General features: G+C 35.0%; 1 protein-coding gene across 1 annotated transcript in view; it reads right to left on the bottom strand.

Moving 5' to 3' along the window:
• Positions 1-13,673, bottom strand: part of TRDN (triadin) — a 391,552-nt gene that overhangs the window by 337,133 nt on the left and 40,746 nt on the right. The window contains exon 2 of the mRNA XM_042987108.1: positions 5,494-5,703. Within this exon, the coding sequence (XP_042843042.1) occupies positions 5,494-5,703 (210 nt within the window). The remainder of the gene's footprint in view (positions 1-5,493; positions 5,704-13,673) is intronic.

The following is a 13,673-nucleotide window of genomic DNA, read 5'->3' on the forward strand; positions in this document are numbered from 1 at the left end:
TGAGAAATGACATTGTGCAAAAAGGACTTGCTGATATTCCTCTGAAGCAGGCCATAAAACTCTCATGACAAAGGTGTCCTCCCTAAACCCAGAGGAAGGGAATATCCTTATTTCCAAGATGCTCAGAGCGATGTGAATGAACAGCCCTTGCTGTTTCCCTCAATTTACGACACTTAGCTCCTACTCTTTTTATTCTGTCACATTTTTCCACCACTTTCCACTTTTCATCAAACCTAGCATAAAAATGCTCAGGCTTAACTACTTCTTAAGGTCTTCCTTTCTTTATGAAGGCTCTTGTGTCTCATAAAACTTACATTAAACAAGATATTTTTCCTTTGCTATACCAACTTCCACTCTACTGACTCATGACCTAGTGCCCGATACATTGCAATAGCCTTACCTAGACTGCTGATCAGCTCCCATGAATGCATGAGCTTTACACTAAATCTTCTGTTCTGTGTCACTCATAGTGATTCTACTCTGATCAAAACCTGTGACAGATACATCATATTATTTTTGGATAGTATTAGGACTTTATATTTAGGAAGAAATGAAAGGTAGGTGAAATATCCTTTCTAGTATCTGGTTTTTTGTTTGCTTTTTTGATGTCCTAAAATTTATCTCATTTGATAAGAGCAAGCAAAGTCACACATTTTGCAGACCAGAAAGAAAAGTGCTATTTCCATCTGACAGACAAGGAAACATAAGTTCCTAGTCATGTTAGCTTATAGGTCACAGAGTTGTAGAGTGAACTCAAGTCTTCCGAAAGAGGCACATAAAAGTCAGTTCCACATATCCCTCATCAGTACGTTATTTGGGTAAATCAAACCAAATTCAGAAAATAAGGAATTTCGAAGATTGGCCTAAAGGAGAATCATTCTTCTCAATCCAGTATAGTATTTGCTTATGAAAATAGATTTTCATTTCTCTAAGAACAATTTTTAATGCCTTAAAAGCATTTACTTACTTTTCTAAAATGCCAGAGAGTAATTCAGAGCCCAGAGACAGTTATCCTGTCTGCCCTTCAGTTATTTCCAATATGCTTTCTTTTATCACCAGCCTTGTTTTTTAAACATTAATGATACAAATTTCAAAAACATTATCTATTACAAAAGACTCATCATCGTAATATTAATCCTTAGTAAATGTTTGAAATGTATCAATTAAAAATAGCATTGCAACATAGGAATACCATTTACATTTGACACTCTTATTAAAGAAAACAATTTTTTTCTGTGAATAATCTACATTAAAAAGACAGGCTAGAATTCACTAAATGGAGAAAAGAAATAAAAATTTTAATATGAGTGCATATATCTCATGCAACTAATGGTCACTATGAGTTACAAGTTTTATGCTGTAATTATACAGACTTTGAACTTATATTATTTTGGTTTCAGAAAATGCACATTCAAATTTTAATTAGCAAAAAGTATTTTGAACTTTTTATTTGAAGAATGTATATATTTTTTCTTTAGAATCTTAACTCTGTGATTATTTATTTTTCATTTCAAATTCATTAGAGACTATTTATCTTCCTAGATGTGGTCTTGTGATGACAGTCACCCCAATACATCATCTTTCTCTTTGCACCTGTGGTAATTACAATAACATTTTGTCAGCTAGAGTATTGGATGGCATTTCCTTATATCTAAGCATTTGTCTAAAGATGTATAGCCTGGCAATATAATTTTCTGAGAGTGGAATATGGGGTAACCAGCCTTCAAATTGGCCCCCAACGATCATTGCCTGCTGGTATTCATACCATTTTGTAGTTAGTCTCTTAGGACAATACATAGGGCTGACGTGTGAAACCAAAAGGACTTTGCAGAAATGATGGTATGTGATTTTCAAGTCTAGGTCATAAGAGGCTTTGTGGATTCTGCCATGCTCTCTCTTGGATCTGAGGGAAGTCAGTTGCCACGACGTGAAGACACATCAGCATTAACCTGACAGCAAAATGAGTGCGACAACTTGCCAGTGGTTCCACTATCCAAGAAAATCTTTAGATGTCTGCAGCCCCAGTCAATGTCTTTATTGCAAACTCAAAATATACCCTAAGCCAACAACCACCCAGCTAAGCCATTCCCAAACTCCTGGCCTGCAGAAACTGATTGAGATAATAAATGTTTATTATTGTTTTGAACCACTTATTGTTTTTAAGTTTATTTATTTATTTTTGAGAAAGAGAGAGAGAAAGCAGAGGAGGTGCAGTGAGAGAGAGAGAGAGAGAGAGAGAGAGAGAGAGAGAAAATCCCAAGCAGGCTGCACACTGTCAGCCCAGAGCCCAACTCAGGGCTTGAACTCACAAACCAGGAGATCATTACCTGACACGAAATCAAGAGTCAGATATTAACCAACTCAGATGCTTAACCAAATGAGCCACCCAGGCATCTCTAAACCACTTATTTTTGAGGTAATTTATTATATAGCATAGATGACCATTATAAAATATGACAAGTAACATTGCATCTTATAAACATATTTTATTATTTTTTCATTCTGATTTTATTAAATGTATTCACTAATTTTTAGAGTTGCTCAAAAACTGGATGAAATAAAAAATGTATGATGTATTTTTTTTCTTCATAATGTAAGAAATTGTTTCAAAATCAAAATGTCAACACTATGTATCCTTTAGGAAATGGATACCAGAAAATCTACTATATGACAGGCACTCACATACAGGGATGAATATGACAGCCCTTCCTTGGATACGTTTATGTTTCTGAGTTAGATAGACAAGCAAAAATATATTTATAATACAGTGTGCTAACTGCTGTTAATACAGTTGCCCATAAGGTAGTAAGGGAATGAAAGCACAGTACAGTGATTTTTTCTTAGGAAATCTGAGAGTGTTTCACCAAAAAAGGGAGTAGCTCTTAAGCATGAATTCATCCTTCAAGAAAATGGAGGAATGGGTACCAACTAGTTAAATTAATCAATACAGTGCTTGTGATAAAGCAGGTTTTGTTTTAAGCACTTCAAACATATTCACTTATATAATTCTCTTAACAACTTAATTACACAGGTACTATTATAGACCCCACTTTATAGATGAGGAAACTGAGGCAAAGAGAGGCTGAATGATTTTTCCAATATTACACAGCTAGGAAGTTATAAGACCTAGGGAAATCCAGCACCAGAATTCACATCTTTAACCACTTTACTACAATTTCTGCACTACTGGGGGTTGGGAGGCAGGAGAATGGAATGAACGGAAGCAGGGAAGAGTGAGAATATATGTGTCCTAGGAAAAGAATGCAGGGAAGAACAATAGTAACTATGGCTGGAAAATAGATTGCATGACCTGAATTACAAGATGAAAATAAAGAGGTAGGCCAAGGACTTGAATTTCACGGCAAAGAGTTTATACTTGGGCAATAGGAAATACTTCGCCAAAGTTATGTTTTATGAAGATACCTTTGGTGCAATGTCAAAGGGAAGATACTGGGTGAGGAAGACAAGGAGAAATTGCGTTTGTCTCCTCAACAGAGAATCAAGGTCGGAAATGCGATAATGGAGACAGTGGTAACCAAGAGAAGGGAGGGAGTTCATGAGACAGGAGAGTTAGTAGTCAGCATCCAGCATAGTGATTGATTGGGTATCCAGCAGATTTAAAAGATGACTTCAGACTTCTTTTTGTGGGGAATGGATAGATGGTTAGGTCACTAATAAATACAGGAAATGGGGGAGAGGAGGCCTCACATAGAAGATGTGCCTAATAAACACTCCTTGAAAGAAGAAATGAAGTAGCAGTAATACAGAGGCTTTTTTCCCTGTGAGATGAAATGCCAGTAACATAGGCATTATCCATAACACCTAATTAGAGTAATCCAAGGAAACTCTACCATAGATTGTGTGTCTTACACTTAAGTAATCTAATCTGAAAGTCTAATTATAGGTAGCTGCTCATTTTATAAAATAATTTAAAACAAATTCCTTGCAACAGTTATTTCTGTAGTGTACTTATTAAATTATTAACTTAACAAATATGAGATTTACATGTAATTCTTAAGATATATCTATTGGAACTATATTTTATGACCATATTTGTTTCTAAAATGTAAGTGAATGATATTCTAGAAAAGGAAAGAATAGATGAAATATCACAGTTGATAGAGGCTCAAGGGAAATGAAATTACCTAGAGTGGTATAACCAAGATTTTCACTTAAAATTCTAGGTCATAATTTTATATTATAGGCATTTCAATTGTATATTCTTTTAAGATCCTACATTATACAATATACCAAAATTATAGCTTATTTAAAGCAAAGGTTCACAGTTCTGAATTAATAGTGTTTTTCTTTGATTGACATCATAGGACTTATCTCTACCTATTAGATAATGCTCATTTTAGGGCAGCTATCAATGGTACTGCAGGAAAAATCATCTCAAGCACACTGCCATGTAAATAAACCCAAATGATAGTTTTATGACTTTGCAATATTTATACTTACATTTCTTTTAACATAGCCATTGCCTGGCACATATAGTAGGTTCTTGATAAATAATTGCTGAATGAGTAAAATGCCATAGTAAGAAGTAGGGGAATCCCTGACTATACAGAATGCAATTTACAGTATTTATAGTTTCTGGTTCCTACTGATTTCTATTCCCGCTGGAGAAAGAAAATGGAAAGTGGGGGTTGGGGGGTGAATGGTGCAAATATGAAAGAGCACATTAAGAGCTTAATGAAATGTTTTTGCTTGTGGTCAAAAGTGATATGCATAAATTCATTCATCTATTTATTTAAAATTTATTGTATACCCGACTGAGTCCCTCCCTCAAGGAACTCACAGTCAATAGAGCATGTCAGATGTGGAAATAGACAAATATAATTTTTAAGTGTCAAAATACCTTGAACAAAGAGACAGAATGTATTCTCAAAGACTGAATAGACCATAATGAAAATCTGTCTTTCCTCACATGTGTTATTCCTGTTTTACTCCAAATCCGTAAGAACACATGGGCACTCAAGATGTAGTATCTCATTACAAGTAATTATGAGAAAATCCTTTTAACACTCTTTATTTTCAGGAACTCAAAATAGGATGTTTTGATGGGAGGAGCAAAGAAAATGTCTGGGAAGAAAGCTTGGAGCCAGATGGTAGAGGGACTTAAAAATGCTTCACACAATTTTCCACTTGTCCAAAAGTTTTTTCCTTGGTTTGGTACTGTTTTAAATTGATAAAGTCTCATTTCCCAAACCAAATCTCCACCAAACTTTTTAATCAGTTATCTTCATAGAACTGTAATGTTTGGCTTTCGGTCAGCATTACAAATATGGAAATATATTTCATTCGAAATCACTGAACAATAGACAAAGAAGAATCAAAGGAAATGGTGACAAAGAAACTAGAAGTAGTTGGCATTCAAGCACATTTGAGAGGTGCTTTATTTCTCACACTACGACATGATGAAGAGAAACAAAGACAGTGGGGGAGAACATAGTTTCTATTCATCTGAAACCCACATTTCATGACTCTTACCTGAAAAGTTTTTGTAATCCACTAGGTCAAACATAACGACAGCAACAGCTGACCATGTGATTATCAGAGCAATGACCAGAAGCCAGGCTGCTGGGGAGCTGAATGTTGTCACTATGTCTTCTGTGACTGTCCTCTTCAGAACTTTCCCAGGGGATTTGGGCACAGATCCATTTTTGCTGTCTATCACTGTGGTGGTAGTAGATGCATTTCCTAATCAAACATTCAGAAAGGAGAATTACAATTTAGAACTTCATGTCAAATGTTAATAACCAAAAACCCCCACAGATTATAGAAGTATATTTAAGTTGTCTGTACCATTTTCTATATAGCAAAGCATACCTCTTTAGTGGCAGGGACACATCTCCTGCCCACTACCCCAGTATTTACCCTCCACTCTGAAATCCACATGCCCTTGTGATTAGCACTCTTCCACTTCCTAAGCGCTGCAAATAATACCATCGGAGCCACAAACTTTGTCATCACCTTTAATCATGTTTATTTCTCCCTTACCATCTCCTATATCCACTACCATCAAAGGCCATCCGTTTGTTTGTCAAGTTGTTTTTTAATACCTTTTTCCTTTATTCAAGTTCATATGTCAGTTCTGAATGTAAGCAAAAATATCTCCTCTGGGTGGTGATTGGGAGGGGAGCAAAGTCAATGATAAAGTAGCACAAATGGACAAAATCCTTTTTGGATATCCTGGCTTAATTGTATAACTGGCTGTTCTATTGAGGCCATTCATTTTTATTTGTGAAGGGTCACAGAAGATTTAAGAGAAAATCTTGTTATATGCATTAACTTTTTTATTTCTGCTTTCAAAATCTACATGTTTATGGGAGAAAATTCAAAAAATATTTTAAAAATAGGAAAATAAATAGATAAATAATTATTTGTGATCTCACCACTCAGAGGCAACTGTTAACATATCGCGCTGTTTACACCTACTTTTCTATACACACATGTAAATATATAAATATGCTGTATTTGATGTGAAAAGTCATCATCACATTCTGTTTTCCACTAGGCAATATATAATAGGCATGTTCTCCTGCCGTATGTATTCCATAAAATATCACTTAAGTGGCTGCATGGCATGTCATTTTGTGGATATGCATAATTAAGTCAAAAAGTTTTCTACCTTGGGACATGGCAAAAGTTTTCTTAGCACACATTCATAATTTTTATGTTCAGAAAATTTCCTAAACTTAGAATTTCTGGTACAAACAGTATTCTCACTTTTATATCTTTTGAGAATATACATATGTATTTGAAAATTTGTATGTTTGTTTTTGAAGTTTATTTATTAATTTTGAGAGAGACAGCATGAGTCAGGGAGGGGTAGAGGCAGAGGGAAAGAGAGAGAATCCCAAGCAGGCTCCACACTGACAGCACAGAGCCCGATGAGTGGCTCAAACCCATGAAGCCATGGGATCATGACCTGAACTGAAACCAAGAGTCAAATGCTTAACCGACTAAGCTACCCAGGCACCCCAGAAAATTAATATATTTTTGAAAATGTACATGCCAGCAGTCTCTGTTTTCTTATCTTTGACAATACTGGGTATTACCAGTGTTAAAACTATTTTCAATCACGTAGGAGGAAAGTTCTGCTTCATTTGTAGTTCTTCGATTACTAGCAATAAGCTTTTTGTATGTTTATTTTCCCTTTATATTTTTATCTTTTGAAATTTTTTGCTCACTTATCCATAAACCTCCATTGAGTGTTTTAAAGAACTGTATACACATTACATGTACACAGTCATATGTATGCATATATTTTTATACAAGTATACATGTGTATACAGATATCTTTGTGTACGCATGTATATGTATTTATACATATTATATATATGTATATGTGCACATACAGATATCCATATGTGTGCATGTGTATGTATCTATACACATTTATACATTTATACTCCTTGCAAGAGGGTATACATGTATGCATATATACAAACACGTACATATGATAATAATACTTTATCTGATCTTAGGTTGCAGTTTGTTACCCTCAACTGTCCACCTCTTTCTTTTTGTGGTACAATATTTTTAAATGTTTATTTATTATTTTTAAGAGAGATAGTGTAAATAGGAGAGGGGTTGGAGAGGGGGAGAGAGAGAATCCCAAGCAGGTTCCATGCTGTCAGAGCAGAGCCTGACTCAGGGCTGGATTTCAGGAACCGCAAGATCATCACCTGAAGCCAAAAATCAAGAGTTGGATGCTTGACCCACTGAGCCACTCAGGTGCCCCTGTGGTATTTTAATGTACAGAGTAAACACTGGAAAATTTTGTAACTGTTTCATTTTACTCCTGCAAAGTTGCTGCCTTTGTATGGCTAGAAAGCCCCCCTCAGTGGAGAGTAAGCGTATCTGTTTACATTGACAACCTGGACTCATAGAAAGTTAACTCTAGGGGTATCTTGAAATCTGAAGCAACTATACCATATTACATTTAATAACAATTCAAAATCAACCAGAAAATTCAAATGACTCTCAAATAGCATTTTCAATTCCAAATCATACAGATATGTAGTAAATAATTGAATACAAAAGAGAAAAAAAATATCTCTAACAATCCCAATGTTTTTGCCAAAATCACAGCTCATCACCGTATTTCATATATTTTAAATATGGGCCATAATATCTATCATAATTTAACAATTAAATATAAAAAAGGAAATGTTATTAATCATCTCCTAATATATACAATTAACTATTACCAATTTTAGTTTTTACCTCAAAATTGCATTCTCAAACTAAAAAAGCAAACTCCAAATTTGGATACTTCCTTGCCACTTTTCACAAAATAAATTTCATGTAACTGGTGTTACTTCTAGAATGTGCTAAATAATAGCTGGAAAGTTTTCAAATTTTAAAACTGAAGGGAATTCTTAGTACTCCTAGGTCTCCAAGTAGAATTAAAGTGCTCCCTTCAATCTTCCAACCTCTTTCTCTACCTTTCACAATCCTTCCTTTCAGTTAGGTCCAGATTTTTCATGGAAATGGTAAAGAAAAACAGCTCTGCCACAGGTTTCATAGACAATAGAGATTAGGATTAACTTCCTGGCTAGAATGTCCCTACTGTGCTGCCTTACCTCTGAGTTAGAAATATCTATATCTAAGGAATGAGGTTAGTAAGGCCCGATTTACAGGTTTATGATGGTGGAAAAATAACTCATATAAATTGCTTGGCAAATTTCCTGCTACATCGAATTATTCAATAAATGGCAGTACAATAACTACTAAACTATATCTTCATTATTATCAACATCACCATCGCTGTTACTTCTACTGCCACCTCCACTGCTGGTACAACCATTACCATCGTGGTAAGGAAAAACCAGAAGGGCAAGAGCAACCTTAGAAACTACAGTTGAGGCTGAAAAACTAAGTTTTCAATAAATGCAGGCATTTGTTTTCTTTAATAAGCATATACGTTAGGCTAGACCAAACCAAAATGGAATGCTATAATTGCTTCAATGACATTCTTTCCTTTTTTTAAAGGTTTTTAAAAAATATTTATTTATTTTGAGAGAGAGAGCACAAGCGAGGGAAGGGCAGAGAGGGAGGGAGAGAGAATACCAAGCAGGCTCCACACTGTTAGTGCAGATTCTAACACACTTTGAGATCATGACTTGAGCCAGAATCAAGAGTTGGATGCTTAACTTACTGAGCCACCAAGCTACCCCTTAAAGGTTTTATTTTTAAGTAACATTTCCACCCAATGTGAGGCTTCAACTCACAGCACCGAGAACAAGACTTGCACACTCTACTGAGTCAGCCAGGAGCCCCATGACTCCTTCCACAACTTTCTTGAATCAGCTAATTTACTTCTTGTGATACAGAAGTGGGACACAAACTGTAATTCATTCATATTAACAGAGAGTGTTTTGCCCCATTAACAAATTAAGAGAGAATTATATATAAGAAATAAAGTTATTTTGTTACAATACAAATGTTTGCAGCCTAATGGAACTCATTAACCAGAAAGACAAATTTTGAAACTTCTAACAGCTATGTACATGGGGTGCTTAGAGTTTGAATCCAGTTCATAGGACAATTTTTAGTTATTGGGGAAGAAATGAAAATAGTGCATTAAAATTACTCTAGTTAATAAAGTGTAAAATTTTTCTTTACCAATAAATGGCAGTATCCTTCTCTTGATAAAAAATAAGTGCCATAACATTCTATCACTGACTAGGGAAAAGAAAATCAAATACCTCCAAGTGTATATATTAGTAGGTATTAATAATAACCGAACATAACTAATACAATAATTTTTAGGTGACAATAGTAAATCTAACCCCTTATTTTTAAGAGATTAAAAAGCTGTTGAGGAGATCAGCGGTAAATGATTTAATTAAGATTTTGAAATGATTTTAAGTAGCAATTAACAACAGTGACAATGAATCTCCTTTCTTTCCTGAAAAACTGCGTGAATACATATCCCAAGGTCATGAACTCAATTTAGTTGAAATAATAGCAAGATGGAAACATATCTTTAAAAAACAGATTTCACAGACTGTACTTGAGATGGATCTCAAAGAAGGAAAAATTAGAACGAACTCATATCATATCCTTTCATTGATTTTTGTGCCAAATTCCCATCACTTCTAATGGCAGTTCTGAAAATGGATGAATGATAGGAGTGCTTCGAAATGCAATTTAAGATCCAAGTGGGGCTACAAGTGAGTCAAACCTTTGGAATAATGATTTGCAGGAGAGTAAGTGAATTACAAGTGCTTAGGAGAGGCCACCTGAAAGTTGATATGTTGCTAATCTCCAGTTTTTTAACCTTTGGAAGACGTCCTACTACCACTATACAGAGCAAACCGGAAGAATTGCTTTTGCACTTCAGATTCACTTCAGTGAACTGTGGATTAGAGAGTATTTCTGTAGACAATATCATACACACCTGCCTGGTATCTTGAAGCTGAAAGAACAAATTTACCAGGATTTAATACAAATTAGTCGAATCATGATCATATTTTTAAAAGACAAAAAGTTTTTAAAGGGACACAAATTTCTATACATTTTTTCTTTTTTTATCAGAAAAATGAGAAACTATAAATTCAGAAAGCAATGCAAGTTCAGTGTTCAAATGTGACTTTTAATATTTAAAATAACTGATATTATAATGAATCTCAAATTTTATTTCACCTTATAATCCTGCCAAACCATTAAAATACAACATTTTAAATGGATGAAAATGATAAAGCTAACACTAAATGACTTTTTACATTTTTTCTATTTGTTTTTGCCTTCACATTCTCAAAATTTCCACTTAAAAATTAATCAAGACTCAAAGATGATGAAAATACATTCCGAGTATCCAGCTCAGAAGGCAAACTATAAGCAATTTGAAAGAAATCTGAAGGTTATACTGCTTACGGAAAATTATGTGTTTCCTTTGTTATGGAAACACACTAAATTGTACCTTTCATTTTGCATTCAAATTTACTGCAGAAGCCACCCAGAGCCAAGAGGAATAAAATTGAGGGGAAATAAATTGCCTTCTCTGACAGCTGGTCAAGATAAATGCGAAGAACAGAGTGTGTAATCTGAGATTATTTAATGTTTGAGAAGTACTTTGAAGATGACAAGAGCTAGTTATTGATATGGTGGAAGAAATGAGAGGTAAATATTACTGAGAAATTTGACATGGGCATTGCTCCTGGAAAGTTGGCATCTCAGAGCAGCTAGGGTATGTAACAGTACTTTTCATGCCTACTTTTCGTTTCCATTCCTTCTGATTTCATACAAATTATTTTGATTGTCAGAAAGCTAGAATCAGCTTCAAAAGAAGTGGGGATCTGGCTGAAAGGCCATGTGACTGCCCCATAAAGTAAAACTAGGGGCTGCTTATGAAGTGATTCCAAAGACCAGCATCACAGGTTATGTATTGAAGACTAAATCATAAGCCTTTTAAAATAAGTCACTTTTAACCTCATCACACTTTATTAATCAGATGAAACTGCCAAGTACACTTGCCCATTATTATTCCTATGGGAAACTGATGACACAATCCCTTCCAGAATGCTCTGGGATGTGGTTTGTGGCGTACTCCAATGTTATATTTTCCCTTCAAAAATTAGAGAATAAAGGACAAAGGAGTATATACTATCAAATTATATGTATTACTCTGAATTTATATTAAGAATGTAATTCCCCATTACAAGTAAGAATGACCTTAACCATATTTTTAAGTGTTCCAGAAAACACACGTAAGTAAGAATTTTGGAGAAACTTTGCCAAAAACACTTCTTGGCAAATAAAGTTGAAAAATGAAAAATCCATCTTTTCTCAATCCTGGTGTCTGCAGAATGTCTATGTATCATAAACAGAGACATCTGTGACAATTAAATTATGTTTTTCTACAAGTATATATAAATGGAATAAAAATAGATTTTGTGAGGCAAGATAAATGATGACAATTCACAAAAACAGTCTTTATCAAAATAATCCTACATACTCTGATTGAGATTAGATAGATAGATAGATACAAAGTGTTGATAATACATAATAAATAACTTAGAGTAATTTTTAAAAGAATTCAGATTTTTGGGATATGATCATTGTAATATTTCAGAGGATGATTTGGCGATCTAATCTACCTACAGACGTGGCAAATATATATTTACTTTTTACATTAACTAACAATCCTTCCTATCCACCCACTCCCTATACTCTTCTAGGAGATGAATTTCTTTTTCTAGTGGTGAAACTAGAAAGTGAACCCTTACCTAACCCCCAGCCATAGGACCAGTTCTTTAAAATAAGCCTGACCGTTACAAACACCCTTTTGCCCATGACTGGAAAGGGATGGACAGTCAGAATCCTCCACATATTTTGTGGAACTATTGAATGACACTCTATTTCTCCTGGGGTTGGCAAGTGGGTAGGGTCTACCAGTAGCCTTCTAGCTCACCAGTTGGAGAGTCTGTTGCAAGATGGAAAGAGGCAGGATTCAGATTCCACTGCATAGGAGAGCCAGCTGTGTTTAGAGTCAGACATATCTCTGGACTTTCCAGTTATATGAGAATATATAACCTAATTTGTTTATGTTTGTATTACTAGATATCATGAGTTCTGACTGATGTTCTGGTTCTTGCTAGGGATGTAAATTAATTCTTTTCCTTCAGTGTTTGTGTTACGAGGAGTGATCAGTCAGAACAATCTAAATATACAGGTTCTTTTTTAATTATTTTCATTAAAAAAAAAACCCTCTTAATTCTCAAGTGGCTTCATTGCCATGGTCGTAAATAAAGAGATCTTTTGGTGCTTTCAAGGTCAAATTCATATATTGAGGTGCTCTTTCTAAGAAGAGCTCACTTGTGTTCTGGGTGTGAAAGGCAGGATCTCCCTTCCTAAATTGTGGTCCCCCATGGTGACCCGCTAGCCCATTCTCCAGTTCTCTAGTCCTTACTGCAAATTAAAATAGAAGTCTTTTCCTGTAGTAGCTCCAGTAAGGCTCAGTCTTCCCCTACCTTTTGAACTTTTCATTTTCAATTTAGCAGTTACCACTTTTTCTACAAATTGTAAACTGAATTTAGAGACGAAGAGCCATGATGAGTGCATAACTAAAATTAATTTTGTGAAACAGAATGTGTTGAACTCCTAACACATTACAGGTAAAATGCATGGTGTTTACCAGTCTACAGTGGGCAAGGATTTCTGATCAATTCCTTTTTTTTCTACTAAAAAAAAAGTCCACTCTTGGGGCGCCTGGGTGGCGCAGTCGGTTAAGCGTCCGACTTCAGCCAGGTCACGATCTCGCGGTCCGTGAGTTCGAGCCCCGCGTCAGGCTCTGGGCTGATGGCTCGGAGCCTGGAGCCTGTTTCCGATTCTGTGTCTCCCTCTCTCTCTGCCCCTCCCCCGTTCATGCTCTGTCTCTCTCTGTCCCAAAAATAAATAAAAAAACGTTGAAAAAAAAAAATTAAAAAAAAAAAAAAAAAGTCCACTCTTAAAGAATGACCTCAACTGTCCACTTCTTAATGATATTTCTTTGATCTTTTTAAATAAGTGCTATTGGTTTTACCTGTGATTATATAAGTTTTTGATAAATGCAGTGATATAAAATTATCCTGACTTTCATATAGTTCTTTTTTTGTTGTTCAGCAAGGCTCTTGATTGAGAGTAATCATGTATCTTATCAAGTATGGAGTACTTCAGCC

The sequence above is a fragment of the Panthera tigris genome, chromosome B2 (assembly GCF_018350195.1).
Source record: "Panthera tigris isolate Pti1 chromosome B2, P.tigris_Pti1_mat1.1, whole genome shotgun sequence".
In the NCBI taxonomy this organism is placed as follows: domain Eukaryota; kingdom Metazoa; phylum Chordata; class Mammalia; order Carnivora; family Felidae; genus Panthera; species Panthera tigris.